General features: G+C 38.4%; 1 protein-coding gene across 9 annotated transcripts in view; it reads right to left on the bottom strand.

Moving 5' to 3' along the window:
* Positions 1-17,417, bottom strand: part of DOCK10 (dedicator of cytokinesis 10) — a 216,096-nt gene extending 198,679 nt beyond the window's left edge. For 2 of the 9 annotated variants that reach the window (XM_064372939.1, XM_064372936.1), the window contains exon 1: positions 17,168-17,415. In XM_064372939.1, the coding sequence (XP_064229009.1) occupies positions 17,168-17,329 (162 nt within the window). In that variant the 5' untranslated portion in view covers positions 17,330-17,415. Of the gene's footprint in view, positions 1-17,167 lie in introns of all 9 variants that reach the window. The other 7 variants (XM_064372931.1, XM_064372935.1, XM_064372937.1 and 4 more) reach the window with 6 other exon arrangements.
* Positions 17,418-22,948: the final 5,531 nt, after the last annotated feature.

The following is a 22,948-nucleotide window of genomic DNA, read 5'->3' as shown; positions in this document are numbered from 1 at the left end:
TGACTGGTGTTGAATATCATCAAATTAATGTTAAATTTCACCTTCTGGCAACATGCCCTCAAAAATGCAGATCTCTTTTCCCTTCTCTTTATTTCTCTTCGCCCTTTGACCACGGAACCTCAAAAGGGGAGAAAAGTCTGGTTATAAGAACCTATACTTCAAGGATACAAGATATCCTTTTGAGAGAATAATTCACAATGGCTATGGGTAGAGACATAGGACAACGTGTTGCCCACTGAACTGCGAGGTTATTTCTAATGTGGATGTCTGCAGCAAAAATACTTCTCTTTGATGGTTTATGTCAATAGAACTATATCAAATAAAAAAGAAATTCTGTTGGTAGAAGTCAAGAACTCTCATTAATCAACTTTTTCATTGTTTGCAAAAATATTAGCAATGAATAGGGTTGATTTTATAAAACAATTATATTGTGTATCTCATGCTGCAGATTTTCCCAAAAACATAATCATTCAGCCTTTTTGGTATATAGAATAAATAGCTTATTTGAGGAAAACGTTTTAACTTCATAGTGTGTGCAAAGTTCAAGGAGGTTTGGCGATAATCCTAAAAGTGCTCAAATTTCATGTTGTGTCAGAGAGGCAGCAGAGTCTGGCGTGTAGGAAAAGTACACGTTTGCTGATCGAATGCCCAATAGTAGGCATTCTTGGGCACTCTTTCAAGGTCAGTGTTCCTACACAGACAGTCTGCAGTTAACTTTTCTGCCCTCTTCTCTGAGTATGATTCTGTATATAGTCTATAATACAATCCTTCTTGCATGGATTCTTGTTTTCTTTATCCCTCTATTGAAACCTCATGACACTTTCTTTGTGCTTTTCTTGTGGAAATTATCTTATTTCCCTTTAGATTGTATTTACTACAGGCCAAATGCCCTATTGTTGTGATATTTTCTTAAATGCACAGATAGTAGCTTAATTACCTTTCTATCCTTTAGGGAACTTAGTGTCAGAACTTGAATACAGCAGGTGCTCCATAATTATTAAGAAATTAACTGACTTCCCTAATACTTCCATATAGCATAAAATACTGTTTAAGCCTAAAATACTTTTTCTTGAGAATTTATTTGAAAATTATTAGAAAAGAAACTTAGATTTTATCCATTTATGTAGGAAGAGTCAGATGACATCATATAAAACTATATTTTTCTTCTCACAGTATTATTCTCAGGGAAATGAATTTCAATTCAACCATATCTTTTATAAACAAAAAAAGTACTTTTCAAAGAGCCATGTTTAAGTGCTGGGAGAAATGCTACTTTGGGAAATTGGAATGTATTATTAATCACATTGCTGTGGTTTCCAGTGAATGTAATTACTTACTATCTATAGCAGAATTGAACTAATTGATTAACATTCTCCTATAAACATGCAAGTGGGCACAACAGACTCTCTGACGCCTTCAGATATTTGGCAAATACTACTGAGTGTCCAGCCTATACACTACCCGCTCTTAGCTGTCTCACTTCCTCCAATTTGATTTGAGAGGCTTTTCTGAAGGGCCTGCATATTCTTAATACCTAAAAGTTACATGGGCAACGAGGAAAGCACAGTTGGATGGTGCCCCTCCCCCACTGTGACCCTTGACTGTTGCCTGATTGTCCCTATAGAGAGATAACCTTATTTGAAAATAATGGCTTCTTTATTAGCATGATGCAACACATGCTGTTCTGCATACACAAAGCAACCATCACCAAATTTTCAATGGCCTGCTAAGATTTATATAAGACTGACTCTTTTCTTTTATGCACCTGTAAATTCCAGAATGTAATTTTTAGGTCAACCTAAGGGAGATGTTTGCTTTGTCACCATATTCTAGAAATCTCAAGTCTTTATTTCCTCCTTCTGGAAGTCAATAAGGCTACTACCGCCGATATGCGATCACACAGCCTTTAAATCTGAGTTGTTACCAGATAGCATCCCTGAGAAAGAGGAGAATAACTATCATTTTAAAATGTAGAAAGATACTAAGTGTGACAAAGAGTAAAATGGGCTACAAAGTAAGTTTCTTTGGACCTAGACCTCAACACTTGCTGGATTTATGGCCAATTATATTTTATTGAGGCTGTGAACAAATATGGATACACCTTTCATACCAGCTAGCTCACAGTAATAAAGTTCAATAGCTCATCTAGAAGCAGGTATTCAGGTTTTTTAAAAAAGTACAGGCTCACATTTCATGGTATCAGGGATGAAAGAGGCAGAAATTACACACGTTTACAAGCCCCTTCAGTCTAAAATATTGTAGGTGCTAAAACAAGAATATATGAAATGACACTGTCCATTGTTCATGGAATATCAGGACCAAATGGATAAAACTCAGCCTTATCCTCTAGTCTTATCTGGTGTTAAAAAGTTTGCCCTCAGATGTCTTAATGATTTCCGTAATGAGTACAATTTCAGGTTTTTGTCCAATGGCTTGGCCTTGGGTAGGTCATCCCCAAAGTGTTATTTTACAATCAGGTCTCTGAAGTTGCCACTTTACTTGGTGACTACGATAGAAATAGAATAGTGAGTACAATAGGCCTCCTTAACCAAATTACAGCAGAAAATTAAGCCCCAAACTGGCTCGTACTGTGTGTACTACATCATGATCATGTGTAAGTTTCTAATTAAAAAGACCTTCTCTTAATGAGTGAGATGTTAAATGTCATGGAAATCCATATTGTAAAAAAACTTATCCATGTAGTTGTTAATAATGGTTACCCATAGGGATCTGAGAGGAGTGTGGAGGGGATTGGGGAGGGATAGCATTAGGGGAAACACCTAATGTAGATGACAGGGGGATGGAGGCAGCAAACCACCACGGCATGGATATACCTATATAACAATCCTGCACTACCTGCACATGTACCCCAGAACTTAAAGCATAGTGATAAAAAAAAGTTAGCTTCCTCAAAAAAATGACCTCAAATGTTTTCACTTTTTACCTTATACTGGTATGCAGTATTTATATTTTTTTGCATAGTATATACCTCTTTTACAATTAAAAAATATATTTAAAAAATGGAGAGGCTTTATTCTGTCTTAATTTTTTATACTTCTTTTGCAACTGTAGTTTTCTAATACCTATCCATTACGCATTTTGGGAAAACATCTAAATGGAAATCACAAGTTGAATTTTGAACTGAGCTCTCCAAATCTAAATGTTTGAACATAGAGTAGGATAACCTTTCGGAGAACAAAACAATGTTAAATTTAAGTCATGAATATGATCGTAAAAGGGAGCACTTGCTGGGAAATCAAGAATGCGTGAAACAAACATGGCAAGGAGAGCGCTAAGAGAAAATGGTATGTTCAGTATTTTTGCTGACTGAAAATTCCCATGTGGTATCTTAAAAAGAGCACCAGAAAATGACCTCCAGGAACTAAGAATAGTTTACACTTTTGATTCATAAAACCACAGGGAATATGAATCCCAGAAAAAGACAATCCCAGGCAGGGCAGGTGCTGGGACTGAGGAAGCTCAACTCCACACAACAGTTCTCATCTCCTGCAACCTCCCCAGCCCCTCTTCCTAATTTCCCACTGGCCTTTGGCACATAGCTGCCTTTAATCCATTTGGTATTGAGTATTTGGGATTTGTAACTCTCTAAAAATGGTGACAATTTGACATTTACTACTAGAAAGTAAGCGATCAAATGAGACAGCTGCTAAGATTTATGAATTCTAATTCAAGAATTTCATCCTTAATGCTTTTACCTTCCCAAGGTTCTAAAATAACAGATTCAGTCCTGACCGACTAAAGTAGTAGATGACTTTTTTTCCATACATACAGGGTCCATTTAAAAATCTGGTTACCAGGATAATGGATGTAATATCATAAACAAGTCCTTATCCAGCTAATAGCTACATGGTATGTACACAGGCAAACATTTATAGTGCATATATGCATACGAACAGGGATGAATGTGTAAAGGCAACACAAGGTGTGAACATGTCTTTAACTGACTATAAAGCAAACAGAGCCACAGACACACACACTTACAACTACTGCCCCCGTCCCCCTACACACACTTCAATCAAACAGAGGCGGAAGATTGGGAAGGTGAACTCAATGTAGGGCTTGCCAAATCCAGGCAATAAGGAGGGCTGCAGAGAGGCACAGTGTCTTCTGTGGAACCCCAGGGCAAAGCTGTTCAGCTGTGATATTTCTACTTCTCGGTGGTGTCAGTTTGAAATTAGGATCTTGGCTTTTGCCAAAAAGGTGTTAACAATGTGCACTTGTGTGAAGCAGTCGCAGTCCTCTCAAATGTGGGTACCAGATTTCCTTTGTTACTTTTTAATTCACTCAGTGATGATATCACTCCACAATCCTAACATTTCTCCTTTCAATCTCCATCTTTAAGAAAGTCATCTAAAATCTTGATGATCTTTAATAACCTTAACCACATCTGTAGCAAAGATATCTAAGAACAGATCTGAAAAGTTTCTGTAGGTGAATTTGGGTGATTCCAAAGGTCCTTATTGTCTCACGATGAACACATATATGTTTATCATTTCTGTTTATCATAGTTGTGCAAAAAGAAGACATATTTGTGATGAGACTTTTTATTCCCCAATTCTTTGCAAATGAGTTCTCCAGGGCTGTTCACTGGCTTATTTGCCTAGAGGTCAAAACAAAAGCCTCTGATGCCCATCATGTCAGCCTCTGAAGATGTGATGCTACCCCGGTGCCATTAATTACAGATTTGCCATGCTTCACTCAACTTTCAGAGTTAAAAGAAAGAAATAGATACATGTAATCTTTAACTTAAAACTCATCAACATTCTTTTCAACAGCATAGGCAAAAATGAGACAAAATATGATAGCCACTAGGAAAGAACAGACATCTTTAAGGAAATAAAAACCAGAGTGGAGGAATGACGCAGACTGACGTATCATGTTGTTTTAGAGTGGTAGAAAAGCAGGCTGGTTTTAAAGGAAACCTCCAAACCGTCCCCTTTAACAACCACAGGCCACTTGAGTTTCATGCTTCATTTGTCTCCCTGCTCAGGGAGCCTCTTCCTTGTCTACATCTCTCCTTGTCCTTGATCCCTTTCTCTGCCTTTTGGCCCACTCATTTCCTCCAGTGACTTTCCTTTAGGGAATATCACTGGGTTCACTAGCTTTTTTACCGAGTCCTCTTTTTGAACAACTCTGTTCACCTGATGAGTGTTCTGTATTTAATATTCTAGTTTCCTTATTAGCAGAGAACCGAAGAATAGTCATGCATATCAAAATGTCTCCCTAGAATAAATCCAATCTCATAAACAGTATGTTTCTACTCACAGAAGTCATTACTTAAATTTCTACAACGCAAGTGGGCAGCAGGTATTTTCCTCATTTTACAAACTAAGAAGAGGTGCAGTCCCTCAGTGATCTAGGCACTGTGATCAGTGTTTTTATTCAGTTTTCATTTAGATCATCAACAGCTTTGTGAGGAATCCCTACCATGCTGCAAATCAGGACATTGAGGCTCAGGGGACTCAGGGAATTACTCCAAAGTCCCACGGTTCTCAAATGGCACAGCAAGCCTGATATCAATACCCAGTTTTTGTCATTATACGATTCTGTTTCTTTTCTAACATGGCATTTCCAGATTCAGAGTTTTGCAGGGTGACAAGAGGGACGCCTGTTCCCAAAATAGAATTCTATAAACCCTTTAATCTGAAGAGATTACAACTAAGTGATTTTCCCTTTTTTTTCTCTTTGTTGTCTCTGCCGTGGGACCCATAAACCCTCACAGTTGCATTCTGTATCTCCACAGCATCTGTTCTGCTCACTGCTCTACTCTACAGATTAACTTGAACTCATTATCTCTGTATTTAATCCTTAAAGAAAAGTCAAAAAACTAGTTTGGAGCAAGAATTTCTATGATGAAATTGGCTTTCATCTCCAAATTGATTTATTCCTCTAAGATAACCAGAAACTGGATAGGATTTGCTACGCTATTGACATTACTTTGTATTTTGTAGCTAGCATCTATGTAGTTTCACTTAAAATTGTGCACATACCTTGGAACTATAGCTCATTATTTTTGGATTAAGAGGAGAAAGTACTACGTAGTTAAAAAGAAAGTGGGTCTCGTCATTTTGAGACCTGAACAAATATCCTTGCTCTGACAGCAACTCTTGTAGAAGCCACAGATAAATCAATTTACCTGTTTGGCCCTGGATTTCATCTTCCAGTGAGGCAGCTGGATTCTATAACAGCAAATTTCTAACATTTTATTATTCTATATAATCTATATTAAAACTCCTGACTTTTAAGGAGAAGCACCGTTTGAGCAGAATAATGTCCCTGTATTATTGGATATTGAACAGAAAAATGCCTCCGCAAGAGATTCCAGACCTGAGTCAAGAGAGACAGAGAGGGAAGGGAGGTGCAGTGGGAAGGGGGCGTGGCCATGTTGCAAGAGGGGAGGGGATGTGGGTGGAGCGAAAGTAGTGGGTGTGGCCAGAGTGCAGGTGAAGAGAGGAGAGGAAGTGGATGGAATGAAAGGGGTGAGCGTGGTTGCACCATAGCGGGGCAGGGAGGTGGGTGCAGTGAAAGACGTGGGCGTGGCTGGGCTGCAGGGAAGGTGGCAGATACATATTTGCCTAGGGCCACACTGGATGGGTGACTTTGGACAAATTTAGCAACAGCTATACCTGCATAGTTCAATGCAGCTGCCACTAGCCATAGTGGCTATGAAGTCCTTGAAATGTGGTTAGTGTGACAAAGGAACTAAATCTTTAATTTTATTTAATTTTAATTAATTTTTATTTAACTTTAAGTACCGATTATTTTATCCAGTAACTGGAAAGCATTTAACTGGTTTTGGAGAAACTTTGGAATATGAATTTACTCTTTCAACTATAAATTTTATGAAATCTAAATGCTGAACAAATATTTGTGATTAAACATTTAGTATCCAAATTGAAATGTGTTGTATGTATAAATGCACATTACATTTTGAAGATTTGGTGTGAAAAAAAGACGAAGTATCTTAATAATTTTTATATTGACTACATGCTAGCAACATAATAATAGTTTGTATATATAGATTTAAAGAAAATATATTATTAAAATTAATTTAATCTGTTTTGTTTTTCTTTTCCAAATATGGCTCCTAGAAGGTTTAAAATTATGTATGTGGCTTACATTATGTTTCAATTTGTCAGAGATACTCTGTGTGCTTTAATTTTTTCCTCTACTATATTGGAATAAAAATAACAATATCCTTCAGGAGTGGCTGTGGCAACAAAAAAAGAATACCAAGCAAAGTTTGTAGCAACGTGACTGGCAGAATTGAAATGCTCACCAAAGAACTATTATTTTTGGACATTTTTCATGTTTACTTACTCCGACTATTTATAAAGCATAATTTTAAGATAATCTGTGGGTCACTCAGTTCTCATAAAGTGTATGAAAGCAAAGAAGACCCTTGATTACTCAGTGACCAAGATTAAGGATGCTGATAATCTACCAAATGAATCCATATTCTTCCCACCCCACAGATTCCTACTTTCTACCTTTATGACCCACAAGATATGGCTTGCATTCATTCATTCATTAAACCTTTGATTGAGTACCTATTGGCAGAAGAATCAAGATTCCATAATTTTTCATTCTTAAGTTTCTTAATGATTGCAAATCTGTAATAAAAAAATCTACTCACATTAAAAACATTGAGATAACTTTAAAATTACAAATAAGATATGATCTATTCTCCATCTCTAAATTAATAACTTCAGTTGTACCTACTGAACTTAAAACGCATTCCCTCTCACTTGATTTTCTACTTTTCTTTATGATTGTGGTGATTTTAAATCCTAAACATTTAACATTTCGTTCCTTATAGTTTTTAAATTTGGCATAATTTGGGAGCAACAAAGTTGAAATTAAATGATTAATTTCAGTTGTATTAAAGGATGCAACATTCCTTTAATAAATGATGAAAGGAAAACCAGAAGAAACCAAAAGTTATTTAGTTAATAACACAGAATTAGTGAATAACACAGAGGATAACTCAAATGAACTTATATGTTCTTTGAATAATCTATTTGTGTGAATATTTGATAAATATTACAGTGCTCTCATAAATAAGCTAACTTTGATTTTCCATTTCCACACATTTTATGAGGCACAAATTAAGTTCCTGCTTAACAGTTCGATTCTTTTTTTTAATAATAATTCTTTAAAGTAAGTTAAGTTTGTAAACTTTTCTTTGTTTCAATAAGACAACATATGCAAAAATGGTAAAATTTAGTGAGTTCTTACCAAGTGCCAGGCACTCTTACAGGTCCTTTACTTGAATTCACTCAGTGAATCCTTAAAACAACCCCAAAAGATAGTATGGTAGGTAGAACAATAACCCTTTAAAAATGTACATGTCCTAATCCCCAGAACCTTTGCCTATGTCATTTACATGGCAAAGGGTAATCCAAGCTGTAGATGGAGTTAAGGTTACCAATCAGCTAACCTGGGGATGGGAGAGGAGCCTGCATCATGGGGGGGGGGTCCAATGTAATCACAGGGGTCCTTAGGAATGAAACAAGAAGGTGGGAGAGTCAGAGGTCAGAGTCGGAGAATTGTTGGAAGACACTATGCTCTTGGCTTTGAAGATGAACCGGGACCACAAACCAAGGAATGTGGTCAGCCTCTGGAAGTTGGAAAAGGCAAGGAAACAGATTCTCCCCTAGCGCCCCTAGAAAGGAATGCAGCTCTGCCAATTTTAGCTCAGTGAGATCCGTTTCAGATTTCTGACTTCCAGAAATGTAATACATGTGTGTTAACTGTAAGATAATACGTGTGTTGTTTAAAACTAAGTTTGTGGTCATTATGACAAGAGAAATAGGAAACTAAGGCAGATAGGTACCCTCGCGACTCTCATTTTACTGACAGGGAAGCCAAGGTATACAGAATTTAAATAACTGACCAAGAGATCACACTGCCAGCACGTGCTTATGCAAGTGACTCACACCCACACACTCTGGTTTCTTACCCATGGCATTGCAATGTAAATCAGGGCTGGCAAGTGGCATTTTCTCACGTGGTTTCTGGGTATGGAGTGTTTTTCTCTTTCTTCTTAGTGTCTATTCTCCAGGTCTCAGTTCCAGTGCCACTGCCTTAGGAGAGGCCTTCACTGACTGCTTTGAGGAGGTGGGATGTTCAAAAGATGCAGTTTAAAGGTAGAAGGTAACTCTCAGGGAAGTACTTATCATGAATCCAATTTTCCATTTGTTTGAGTTCTGTCTCTGCCACCAAACTCTAAGTGCTGTGAGAGCAGGGAAGCGGGACCCTATTGTCATCTGTGCCTACCAAATGCAAGGTGCTGTTGTCTCCATTGTCTACCGATTTTCTGATGTTTAGACAATCTAACCATGACAAACTCACTGCATGCAAATTGAATGTATTGGGCATGGTCTTAAAAACTAAAATACATTCCAGCAGAATGAAATAGATTTGGAAAAATGAATCTCAAAAATTCTAAGCTTTAGCCCCTATCAGAGTAAATCAGCTCCATGAAAATAAAACCTGAGAATAAAACAGCTATCCACAAGAAACTTATTGAAGCGTGACAAAAATACTGTGCTTATATCTGGTTTGCCAAAAGACGCTTATATTCTCAATTGTATTACTTGGTTTTCACAAAGTTTTATTATATTGAAGCCTGGTGTTTGGGGATAATCCTAAAACCCACTCTTCTAGAAGGCAAAGAAACAAAACCCAAAACAAGCATACCAATTTGTTTTCTATATTGGATTAGGTTTTAAAAATTAATGGACTTTTTATTGGCAGTCATTTGTTTGAGTCTACACTTCTAGCCATAAAACTGTGTGTTTTTACTTGGTAATATGATGTTTTTCACCTTCACACTATGATTTCCACCAAAACACTTATTAATATTCTGCATATGTGTGTGTGTGCATGTGTGTGTATATATGATATATATTTATCTATATCTCTATCTACATTTAGTTGAATTTGCTTTGTTTTTGATAAAAGTTTCTACATATCACCTCCCCCAACCAATACGCCCAGATCCAATTTTCTGCTTTTCTTTATCGCTGTGTTGGTTTTAGATTTTAAGCTGTTTCGTTTTTTCTTTTTAGATTTTGCGTATTTTTTTGTTTCTAATCATTTCTAAATTTGTTGCAATTTGGAGAATTAAAAAAATGCAAGATTATTGGAACAAGATGATACAGGATGTAATCTGAGTTTAGTAAGCCTTTGCCTAGAAGATTTACGTTGCTAATCACTAAGGCTCTCATTACATTCAATTAATTCTTATACCCATAGAGAAGCCGTTCAATTTATTTGTCCATTTTCTGTGGCTTTGGGATTCAACTCAAAATTGGTTCACAAGGGAAAATAACTGCCAAAGATTCTCTGCGCTCTAAAGCTCCACGTCATACCTATCTATGGTAGACCATTTAAACTCATACTCCATGACACAGGCTTTCTTTCCCTGGGGAACCTGATAATGTTAGTGTATTCAAGTTTCAGCTTTGATAAAATGAAATAGAAACATTAGCTCAGGATTTAGAGAGTCTGGAAATTGTTTCATCTTCTTCATATATACACTCAAAAAGATGAAACTGGGCAAAACATGTTAAAATTCATTGATAATAAAACTTTATTAGGTTTGAATATTTACTACAGAGATAAGAAGAGAGTCAATTTATTTCCCTTGGAGTAGTTTCCACAGTATGTCCCTCTCTGGTCCCGATTGTATTTGTAGGACACATATGTAAACAAATGCATGTTCCAAAGATATGGAATTACTGTTTTCATAAATAATTCATTTCCTTCATTAAACTTGTTTCCATATACCAGGTTCTCAAAGTACTTGAGCTAGAAAGAATTATTGTCTCCTACAAGTGGGAGACCCAAATGTGGAGATTTGTTGAAGGTCAAAAAGAAGCTTGATAACAACCTCCCTGGCCTCTCTTGTTCACTGCACCACCCTTCTTTGGGTGTGGAACAAATACAGTGAAATCCTAATGTAAATCGCTTCCCTGTATTGCTGAGTGAGTTACCCAATGGGTAAAATGAATTCTCACCAGCACAGTAGCCACTGTGAATTTCTCATAAGCTATGTGAGCCTGCTGACCTGCAAGACTCCATTGCTTTACAGTGTGAATTAGTTTACAGTGTGATTCTACGAAAGTCACAGGAACAGGAAACTAAACACTGCATGTTCTCACTTGTAAGTGGGAGTTGAAATGAGAACACATAGATGCAGGGAGGGAAACATCACACACCGGGGCCTGTTGGGGGTTGGGAGAAAGGTGAAGGAGAGCATTAGGGCAAATCCCTAATGCATGTGGGGCTTAAAACCTAGACGACGGGTTGATGGCTGCAGCAAACCACCATGGCACATGTATACCTATGTAACAAACCTGCACGTTCAGCACATGTATCCCAGAACTTAAAGTAAAATAAAAAACAAAAAAGAAAGAAAGCCAATATTCTGGTCTTCTAACAGACTGGACAGATAACAGTCCCCATTTAGCCAACTAGGAGAAATGAGTCAGCATGTCTAGGTCATCTGGGCTTCTATTAATATTAAGTAACATATTTGAGACTCTGACTCGAACTCTAGTTTATTAGCAGTTCTTAGACCCTCAGGTGAACAACAGGTGCTCAGGGAAAAAGCCAAGTTCCTTTGTATCTTGTTGGGGACAATAAAAAATACACTGTAGAGGTCAAAGTTAAAACAAAAACAAAAACAAAAATGGTTCCTTTGTGGTTGAGCCCAGGTCATTCACCAGACAGGAGTCAGTAAGCATTTTCTGCAAATGGTCAGAATATTTTAGGCTTGCTGGGCCATACATGGTCTCTGTGTCTCTTGCCCCACGCCACCCCTTTCCTCCTCCTTTTGCTTTTGGTTTTGTTTTATAACAATTCAAAATTGTGAGAATCCTTCTTAGCTCAAGCACTGTGTGGCTGCAGGCAGATTTTGATCCACAAACTGTTTAGTTAATCAGAGTGCTGGCTGGACTGAGCAAATTCTAGAGCACCAACAGAGGACTTGCTGGGAGGTCTTGGAGCAGTAACTGCAATTCTCTTACTCAGAAATGTTTGCCATATCAGTGCACACATCCTTGACTCACAGAAGAGATTTCACCTTCCTGACTTACCGCAAATTTAGGCTATTGTTAATTTCCTGTCTTAGACTAAAATTCAAGACGAAGCCATATTTGGCTTGCTGTATATGCTACATCTTTGGCAGTCCTAAATTTAAATTTTATTGTTTCTGCTATTTCACAGAAACCCCAGAATGTTCATGGATTTTGAAGTCTTTTCACTTTTGAGTTGAGATCTGTGAATCTGGTGTGTAGGTATTGGTCATACAACCAAGGTGAGACTAGTAGCTTGACCAACACCTGCTTTTCTTTCTCCTCTTGTGCCACCTCTAAACTTCAAAGTGTGAACAGAAAAACATTCTCTTTGAGGGGAGTGGGGAAGAAAAAGGCTTAAAATGAAGCTGACTTCTGGGGCTGGTGATGAGTAAATGACATAAGAAATAATAGACATTAACCAGAAAATACTATATCTACATAAATTAAATTAGTGTCTGAGACCTTTAACAAAATACTCTATAAAGTAAGAAAAAAAATTATGAGTTTCTGTTAATTTGCCTACCAAAACAAATTTTTTGAGTGAGAGATAAAATTAGAGCTTTAAAGGAATGTCTTCATTTTTTTCCCTGTTAAACTTGACTGCATTATAATAGGCCATTGTAATGGTCTCAGACATCAGGGTTCATGTGTTTCTTGTAAATAAGAATCTACATTATTTAATTTTGACGTTTAGCAATTCTCTCCACCTTGGGCTATATAAGCTAGACTACAATTATTGCAGCCCAAATCTTATCTCTACACAAAGATTCAGAACCTAGACCCCAGGAATGAGACTCTTTGATACAACCTTCCATTATGAAGTTTTGAATGCCAAAGCCTTCTGAAGTGTATCAATATTCAAATCCTTGTATTTATCTTGGCAACTTTCTTCATCCTTAACATACTCTTGAACATTTCAATTACAAGTTAAGTGGGCATCTTTATCAACGGAACTTTTCATATTAGTGCCAACTGCTTAAAAAATGTCAAATAATCAACAGATACTTATTTAGCTTCTAGTCTGTAAAAGGCTTTGAGCTGGACACTAATGTAGGCTTAGAGGCTGGGCGCTGTGGCTCATGCTTGTAATCCTAGGAGGCTGAGGTGGGCAGATCACGAAGTCAGGAGTTCGAGACCAGCCTGGCCAACATGGTGAAACCCTGTCTCTACTAAAAATACAAAAGTTAGCCAGGAGTGGTGGCACATGCCTATAATCTCAGCTACTTGGGAGACTGAGGCAAGAGAATAGCTTGAACCTGGGAAGCAGAGGTTGCAGTGAGCTGAGATCATGCCACTGCACTCCAGTCTGGGTGACAGAGCAAGACTCTGTCTAGAAAAAAGAAAAGAAAAGTAGGCTTACTTTCTGCCTTTGAGGGTCAAGGTCAAAAGAAGGAGATCATTAATTAGGAAAGGACTGCACTGGTAGATGGAGTTTCCTGTCTACCAGTGAGATAAGAAAAATATGTGATCAGCAAAGTAAATAAACAATTACAAATTCAATTAAATAGACCACGAGTACATGTTTAACTTCCAAATGGATTTATACACTATAAATATTATAGGAGATTAGAAGAGAAAGATTATTCATCAATCATTTGTTGTTGTTTACATTGGGCTAGGCTTACTCCTCCTTATGCATATATACAGCTTCCTACTTGACACCTCCATGTATAGACCTAACAGGCATTTCAAACTCAGCACCCTTAGAGTGAGCTTAGATTCTCTCTCCAAACCTTCCACCTGGGTTCTTTATCTGAATGGCAACTTGGTCCTTCTGGATGATCAGGTCATAACAAGCACAGTCAACTCTGACTCCTTTTTTTCCCCTCACACTTTATATTCAATCCACAGGCAAATTCTATTGGTTCTACTTTTGAAATCTATCCAGAATCTGACTACTACTTACAGCCTCAACCACTACCATCCAGGTCTCTGGCTGGGATCATTGCAACTGTTTCCTGATTAAAGGTCTCCCTGCTTTGACCCTCGACCCTCTACAGCCAGAGACTCTGTTAACTTCCCTGTTTCAGGGCCTCCCAATTTGTGGGGTTATAGTTAACATAGCACTCACTATTCTCCAGTCACTGTTCTAAGAGATTTGCACCTGTTAACATACTGAAGTCTCACAATAATCTTACACGGTAAGTATAGTTACTTTCCACATTTTATCAGTGAGGACACAAAGAGGAAAGGAGGACAAGTCATTTGTCAACATCACACAACTGGTGACTGACAGAGACAGGACTCAAACCCTGACATTCTGGCTCCATAGCCCAGGCGCTTAACCTCTGTGCCTGCTTCTTCCAGTGGCTTCCTTTCTCACTTGGAAAAAGCCATCGTCTTCCTGACAGCTGTGTGCCTGACATGATCTGACCTCACTGCCTCCCTGACCTCACCTTCTACAATTCTCTCCTTGGCTCATCCAGACACACTGGCCTCCGTGCTGTTCTTCTAACACCCCAGGCTTCTTCTCACATTAGGGTCTTTTCCCTTGGCAGGTCCTGCTGCATAAGGGATTTCCCCGCTGAAAGTGGCATGGCTCATTCCTTTGCCTCCTTAGGGTCTTTCCTCAAATGTCACTTTCAGTCAGGTCTGATCATATCCATATCGAACATCTTACCATTACGTCCAGGCACTGTTTTAAGCACTTAACACTTACTTTATTAAACCCACATAACTGCTCTAATGTGATGAAATTGCTATTCTCGTTTTACAGAGGAGGAAAAGAGACATAGAGATGTTAAATGGCATGCCCAAGGTCACACAGCTGATAAGTGATGAAGTCAGGATTCCAACCAAGGCGCTCTGGCTCCAGAGCCTGTGATCTTACCAAAAAAAAAAAAAAAAAAAATCAATATACAAAACTTGGTGACTAATGGGCAATGGGAAAGTGAGTAAAAAAGAAAAATCAAAGTTTGTTCAGAAGCTTAGAGCCAGAGTAAGAAGACGATTGGCCAATATAAGAACATCACATTGGAGGAGGAGAGGGGGTGGACGGTTTTGATTATCATCTTCCAGAGCCACGTTTCTCATAGTGTCATCCAAAGTTACTCCTCTGTCAGAATCAGCTGGGAGTGCTTGCTACCAGAGCAGATTCCTGAGCTCCACTCCGGACCTTCTCATATAGAGTCTTTGGGGTCAAGAGCTCAAGGAGTTGCATGAATGAAAACTCCTAGGTGATTCTGAAATACACAAAAATTTTCAAACTACCATCTTGGAAAACAGAAAACATTTTCATTAGCTAAAGTTTGTAGATTAAGCGTCACAATTTTAGTATAGTGTTTCCATAACAACAAAACTGGCAAAATCTTCTATCATCTTCAAACTTTGCAACGTAGGTTAGAAACTTTTGATGGGTTTGTTCATTGGCAGATTCCAAGTGCCTGAACGAGTGCTTGGCCCACAGCGGGCCAGAAACAAATGATTCCTGAGTGTGTGAATTTTGGAGTGGTCCAGAAGAAATTTTCAAGATGCACGATGGTTCTGTATGAGCACGTGTTCCTCAGAGTAGTCCAAGATTTCCGCCAGACTTCTTATATAAATTCAGTTTATCAGTTTTATCACTATTTCCTTAAAAGTGTGAATAGACTAGAAAATATACTGGCTTTTGGAATCATTGCTCTAAGTGTTGGAGTGCTGGCATTTAGCAGCTGTGTGATGTTAAGATATTCAACCTTTCTGAAACTCTATTTTCTTTATCAGTATACTCTTCATCACCTTATTTAATGTCAATAAAGGTGTTATATAAATCAAAAGGATTCTTGGAAAAATATTATGACTAGATGAATAATTTTTAAAAATTTCTCAGTTATTTTGAAGTGTAAGTTTTTTTGCAAATTTCTAGCTGCAAAATTTTATAGGCTGACAAAATTAGAAAAAATAAGACTGGACTAGCATGAACCATATACATAGTTATGGAATGTGTTAATGTTATTAACAAGCATTAAACTTGGAAAACAAAGATTTCTTTGACCTTTGAACTGTTTCAAATCCTTAAAAACCTAAGAAAAAAATAAGCATGAAGCTATCCTTATTTAGTGTTTCCTTTTAGAGATAATCACAGCCCACTAATTCAAGAACAATATTGCTTTTTGAAAATAAAATATTGATTTGTTGAAGAAATGGGCAAACAATATTATAGTTTAGTATTCTGTGACTCAGAGGCATAGCCCAAGCCAAATGACTTTCATTTAAGAACTTTCAGAGTAACAGGTATTTTTCATTCATTATTTACTACATCCTTGATATCTCAACATTGAAATCTAAGAGAAAAAAGTCGATTATGCTGAAGCCACCTAGACTTCAATGTCTCTTCAATTTTGGAAACTTTACCATATCACCTATTCTAATTTCAGTGACTAAGCAGATCTCTTTTTAAACTTCAAGAAAGAAAGAACTCTATCCTCAAATTTATTCTTGCTGATCAAACAGATGCACAAAAACAGAACAACATTTGTTTACTACACTAAAGCACAGACAAAAATGTAATTTGACAAGTGGCAAGAAACAGCTTTCTAATGAAAACCTATGCATTCTACAAAATTCTTAATTCTTTATTCTAATATTGTGCCTACGTTACGCATTCTGGAAAGGCACTTCCTTTGCAGAGGCAGAAAGAAAAGCCCCAAATATCTTGAAGTTAAAGATCTAACTAACAGCGTCTATACAACTTCAATGGTTACATCTCATAAAAAGAAAATACCCATTTTGGGCTCTTCTTTCAAATTATAGTTATAAAATAAAATCCACTCACTTAAACCAAACTCCAAAATTTTCTCTTATTTTCTGCACAAAAGTTAACAACAACATACAAAACGTGAGACAGAAGAGAATTTCTAGTAGACCAATAAGCTGCACAGTTTCATGACAGATACAAGAGGAAGAAAATACACTCTTTGAGTGATAGAAATAGTTCTGAAAAATTTTCCCCAAACGTACTGCAAGTGGTAAACTCTAGGTCACACATCTTTATCTAACGCTGAACACCAAAACCCCTAAATTGTAACCTCTCTATAATAACAGTTCAATCCACTGAGGCTGCTTTACCACGGATACCATACCATTATGATGAGGGTTCTGGGTCTATTCATTTCATCGTCACTTTCCAGAGGCAGAATTTCGTGGGATGGTTCCTCTTGGCGTCGTCTACAAATGTGTGGACAGCTCCTCTGGACCACAGAACGAAAAGCTTGAAGCAGAACAATGCTGGCAGTGCAGCCCATTGCTGCATCCTGGAGCCTACAAAATAACTTCTATGTTGATGCTATGTTTGCAAAACAGTGGCTCCTTGTCCCTGAAAACAGCCTACACTGCAGCTGCAGCCGGCTCACTCTCCAATCACTTCCTTGAGCTCTGATCATCTGATCATGGCCAAATAGCTTGGATGCAGAGATGGGAAAGATTTGATCCACGGAAACTGAAAACACTCGGAATATTAGAGCACTGCGCTCAGAGAGTATTTCTCAGTTTACATTGAGAGCATGTTTCCTGTTCATTACAATGACGATCTTTGATTCTCCTATCAGAGGTCTGAATAAATATATTTTTCCCACTCAGATACACAAATAAATTACTCTTTTTCACAACTGAAAATCTGACTTCACACTGACAAATTTTTCTGAGGCAAATGAGCATCATGTAAAGAGTGAAAGGATTGTTTTTTAAAAACATAAACACTTCCTGAAGGAAATTTTGCTGGATATTTCCCTAAGTGATTGAGGTTTTTACTTTTCATGGTTAATAAATTCCAGAAATGAAATTGGCTTATCTGAAACATAGAGTTCACTAGATCAAGATGATTTAACAAAAGTATGCACGCATTAACCAGCCCTGAGTGAGAGACACCAGTGTTCTCCTGCGATTTCCTTTCAATAGTATAGTTGTTCTGTTCCCACACATGCAGTTCTGCAGCCTAATACATTTTTATATTTACATAGGCTGCTTGCAGGGCTGAAAATATCTCTATTACCGAGGTCACTCAGCAAGCTCCGCCAAGCTGACCTCTTAGAAAAAGCAGCTGTAAAGCATTTTAACATCCTATCAATAAGAATTCAAGGAGGTGGGAAGGACTTTGAGGTCTTTGGTAGTTAAGAGTCTAGTATTCCCTAACTCCTGCGAGACTAGTCACTTAGGAAAGAACCAAAGAGAGATGCTTAGAAATCACGTGTCCTTTCTGGAATGGCCTCAGCATCTAATGGTATAGTGAAAGGGAATAGGACAACAGGGGCTGCTCGCACTAAAAATATCTCATGGAAAATGGATTTTGCTTACAAATGAGAAAAGTATGAAATCCCCAATAGAATTCAATGTCGGGATCTTTCTGCCAAGCTAATTCTTCCAGTGTAACTCTCGGAGATTCAAAGAAAGAAAATGCTTTCTTTGGTTTCTGGGCTCCTTGGCGTGAAGGGTGCTGCAGGAAGTTTGGGGAAGGATTGCTTTGCTGTGACGTGTGGCCGCCCCAGCCTCAGTAAGGTTGCTTTCGCGGAAGTATCCAGCATGATGCCCAATTAGGCATTAATTGCTCAGTAATCTGTCACAACACAACATCATTTTAATTGGTATGTTGGCCAAAGAATTAAAACATGCTTCTTTTTCTTTTCTTTTAAGAAGTACTGGCTGCCAGTAGTTTTTCATCTCTCTCTGTTTTGAGCAAACATATTTTAGTGCTGCTGGAAAAAGAAGAAAAAAATGCTAATGATGTTGGCAAGTCCTCTAACTCCCTCCGGACCTTGGTCAGACTGCCCGGGTGCTAATCTAAACCATTTTTACTCTAAACAACTAGGGCATTTACTGCAGAGAGGCTACGATTTAGCCTGTCTGGCTTGTGTGTATTGAATATCTATATATAACGGTGTCCACTAGAGACAAATGTGCAGAGTAGGCTTGTTTGTGAATGTGTCTTTTCAAATAGGACAGTTCCTCAGGCTCCCTATATGGCAGTGCCCATCCCCATCCACTTACTCCCATCCCCCAGGACATATCTCTCTCCAATCATTTCCATAGGTCCTGATCATCTGCTCATGGCTGCGTAGCTTGAACACAGGAAGTTGCTAGACGGAAACGCTTAAATAGTCCACCAGCTCCAGTCAGAAACTGGAGAGAGAAGACAGATCCCTCAGCTATTCACCATGGGCTTGGCAGGCAAGATGCACTTCACGTCCTAAACTCCTCTCTAACCAGCTCTCTCTAAATCTGGCTGACCTCTGGGGTGGCTTTTGGAATCAGATGTTTTGGCAGATGCCAAAGTCTTTAGGGAGACAAATGAGATGCTTTCTAGCTATTACAGTCCCACTTTCATCGATCCTCTCTGCCTCTGAGGAATTCACTCCTGTTATTGATGGGCTGCTGAGAGACTCAATAGTCTCTCTCTTTCTTGTCCGTCTCCTCCCTCTGTTAGCCTCGGTTATCAAGCTAAAGGAACGTTCGAGGATTAGTTTCTTTGGAATTCAATGCACACGATCATTATCCAGTGGATGAGAAACAAAAAGACAAAATGCAGGAAAGAAGAGTTGAGTATGTTCTCCAACATTTCTCATAAAAGACTCCAAACATGCAGCAAAGTTGCAAGAAATGGGTTGGGTTCTGAGCTCTATGTTTTACATAGTAAATTAAGCCAGAGATTGGGTTGGGTTGGGGGAGAAATTAGAAATCTACCCAGAGACATGGCCATGTTTCTATCACATTTAACATCCATGTTGATACATGGGAATTTGTTTCTTTTCTTTTTTTTTTTTTTTTGAGATAGAGTCTCACTCTGTCGCCCAGACTGGAGTGCAGTGGCAGGATCTCAGCTCATTGCAACCTCTGCCTCCCAGGTTCAAGTGATTCTCATGCCTCAGCCTCCTGAGTGTCTGGGACTACAGGCGTGCACCACTACACCATGCTAATTTTTGGTACACAGGAAATATTTTCAGATTAGTTTGCAGATTAGGTAGAAACTCTTCAGTAGGTGTCTGCTATTTTCATTTGAACTATTAATAAGATGAATCATTAATTTGGCCTCCAAATATCAAATGTGCACAGCCTTACTAATAAATGACCTTTGGAGACTCTTCTTTGCTCTCTCATCTGCCTTATTCCCCTACGGGGTCTTATTTCATGACTCAGTAGGATATTTATTAAACCTAAAATGCTAGAAACAAGATTTTTAAGTTCTTGTCTTAGATTAGGAAATGTCACTAATAATTCATAAGGCTAAATTTTCCAAAGAGATGTTGGAAGCTAGATTTCATTCTGGGCCATTAATTATATGTTATATTATATTATAATATGTTATTTCATATATATGAATTTATTCGGCACTTACGAAATCTTAAATTTGTGCATGGCGAAAAACATTCTTGTTGCAAAGCAGAGATTGCCATGTTGTATAAATTAGAGTAGCCTTAGTGTACACAGGAAATGGAAGGAAGGATGGAGGGAGATATCTTAACATCATATTGACCAGGGAGAAAGACATGTAGGAAGAAAAAGTAAGTCATTTCAGAAAGTAAAAGAAAGTTAAGGAGAAAAAAAGAAAAATACGAAGGAAGGGACAAACAAAAACCACCTATACTGTGCTGAATCCAAGGAGGGTTCTGGACTCTGTCTCAGGGGCCACCTACCCAGCTGTAGGCTGCCCATCCTTCTTCAACAAATCTTGAGTAATGAATTTAGTTTTCAGAACACTTTTCTAAAACCTTCTGGCCTGAGAATGATTTGGCTGTACACATAGATATCTCTACCACTGGGAAAATATGTCCAAAGATCTTTTTACAATGGGAAGGAAATACATATTTAATTTAAATAAATAATGTCCATTGAAAGTGTTGGACCTTCCCAGCTTTGTTAAATTATATAAAAGCTGTATGTCTAAATCTATATATCTAATCTGTCGCAAAATACATACATCTATTTTGACTGTGTTAAACTGGACTATGTTTGGCATGATGGAGGTGAAGCCCATATTCTTCTCCTCCCCAAAAGACCTGGTGCATCTGAGTCTTCTGTCGCATAATGCTGACCTTGGATGGGGAGAGGTTTTCTGCTATCCTCTGTAAGATATCAAGTACATGGAAACTTACTGTTGATAACAGATGTTTGTCTTGTAAAAACAAAGATGAGTTTAGATAAAATATTTGAGAAATAAAAAATTTGAGAAATGGGTATACCTGATGCTATGCAGCTTGGTTTCATTGCTTCATACACTGTGAGTTTCTGGCGGGTCAATTTCAAGACCCTAATAAGGTCATGATCAGAACTTATTTATAAAGATAAATTTAGAGAAAGGCTAAGATTTTAAGGGTATAATTATGTCCCCCCAAAATTTATATGTTAGAACCCTGACCCCCAATGTGGCTGTGTTTTGAGAAAGGGCTTCTGAGGGAGTAATAAGGTTTCATGAGGTCTTAAGGGTGGGGCCCTCATTCTCTAGAACTAAAGTCCTTATAAAAAGAAGAAGAAACACCAGATGTCTCTCTCTGTCTCTCTCTTGCTCTCTTCATGTGTGCACAAGGGAAAGGCCATATGAAGCCACAGTGAGACGGTGCCATTTCAAGAAAAGAAGAGAGTCCTCACCAGAAAACAACCCTAAGGACACCTTCCAGCCTCCAGAACTGTGCAGAGAAGAGTTTCTGTTGTTTAAACCACCCAGGCTGTGGTATTTTTTATAGCAACCCTAGCACCCTAGCAGACCAATACAAAGACCTTGCCTGGAAAAACCAAATTCTAACAGTGAAGCCTCAAGTGAATCATCACCTCCTCAGAGAAAGTTTCTTAATCCACCCAGGTTGAATTAACCCCCACCTTCCTCCTTGCTTCTAAAACACAAATGTTCAAGAGTCACCTCTGAAGTAGCTTTTCGCTACATCTGCCTGCCCTCTGGCCAGCAGAACATCACTTCCACATTTGGAGTCCAGAGACCCTGACTTCTAGCTCAAGGTGGTACATGGAGTACATTTTTAAATCTACCTCGTTCCCCAAATCCAAGTGAAATGACAACAAACAAGTATAAAGGGAATATGTTGATTATAGCAAAATGAGAAAAGGTGGGAAAACTTTTTCAGCAAATGAGAATTTTTGAGCATCTCTGAAGGATGAAAGTGAGTTTGATTGCATTAGTAACTAAAAATGAAGCATTTAGGAACAATTTACAGGCACAGCAAGAGGATATAGCAGATGGCAGCCACTGCCACAACGGAGCCCAAAAAAGGCTCCAAGCTCTCGAAAGTAGGGGCTGGATGTGAGAAAGTAACTGGAGAACTGCCCTTGGACCCTGTTCTCAGCATAGACAAAACACGAGAGCACTTGCCACCAAATATCCCAAGAAAGGCAAATACTTCCAGAATACCTAGCACAGGTGTCAGCACCTCAGTGGAGCCCCTCACTATTTTAGCTGTGGCCAGTGGGGATTGGGTATGTATCTAGTCGGCCTGGCAGACTGGCTTACATATCCTGAAATGAAGACTGCAGTTGGTGCGCTGGTCAAACTAAGAGCTAGTCAACAGGGTCAGTCTGACCAACTGAAGGAGAGGATTCAATGTTCTTCCTCTCCCTGATCCCAGGGCCAGAAGGCAGAGTACTCTAGCTCCCCAAACTAAGTAGATCTCTCTTAGTTTGGGTTAACTTATGGTACGACTGACAGGACCTGCAGTCAATATGGACTGAGCATCCTGGTTCAAGTCTAATTTGATGCTTGTCCAAATGACAACCTGCTGGAAGAGGTGGCCAGCAGAGCACAGTAGAAAAACTCACAGTGAGCTGCTGCAAAATGGAGATCGTCCTTTATGCTTTCAGGTATTGGTGGGAAGACAGTAACTGCAAAGGCCAACATAGAGCCTGGCACATAATTACTCAGTGAACCA

The sequence above is a fragment of the Aotus nancymaae genome, unplaced genomic scaffold, assembly GCF_030222135.1.
Source record: "Aotus nancymaae isolate 86718 unplaced genomic scaffold, 86718_ANA_hifiasm-v0.15.2.pri h1tg000008l, whole genome shotgun sequence".
NCBI lineage: Eukaryota > Metazoa > Chordata > Mammalia > Primates > Aotidae > Aotus > Aotus nancymaae.
This window is presented reverse-complemented; position numbering and strand designations above follow the sequence as displayed.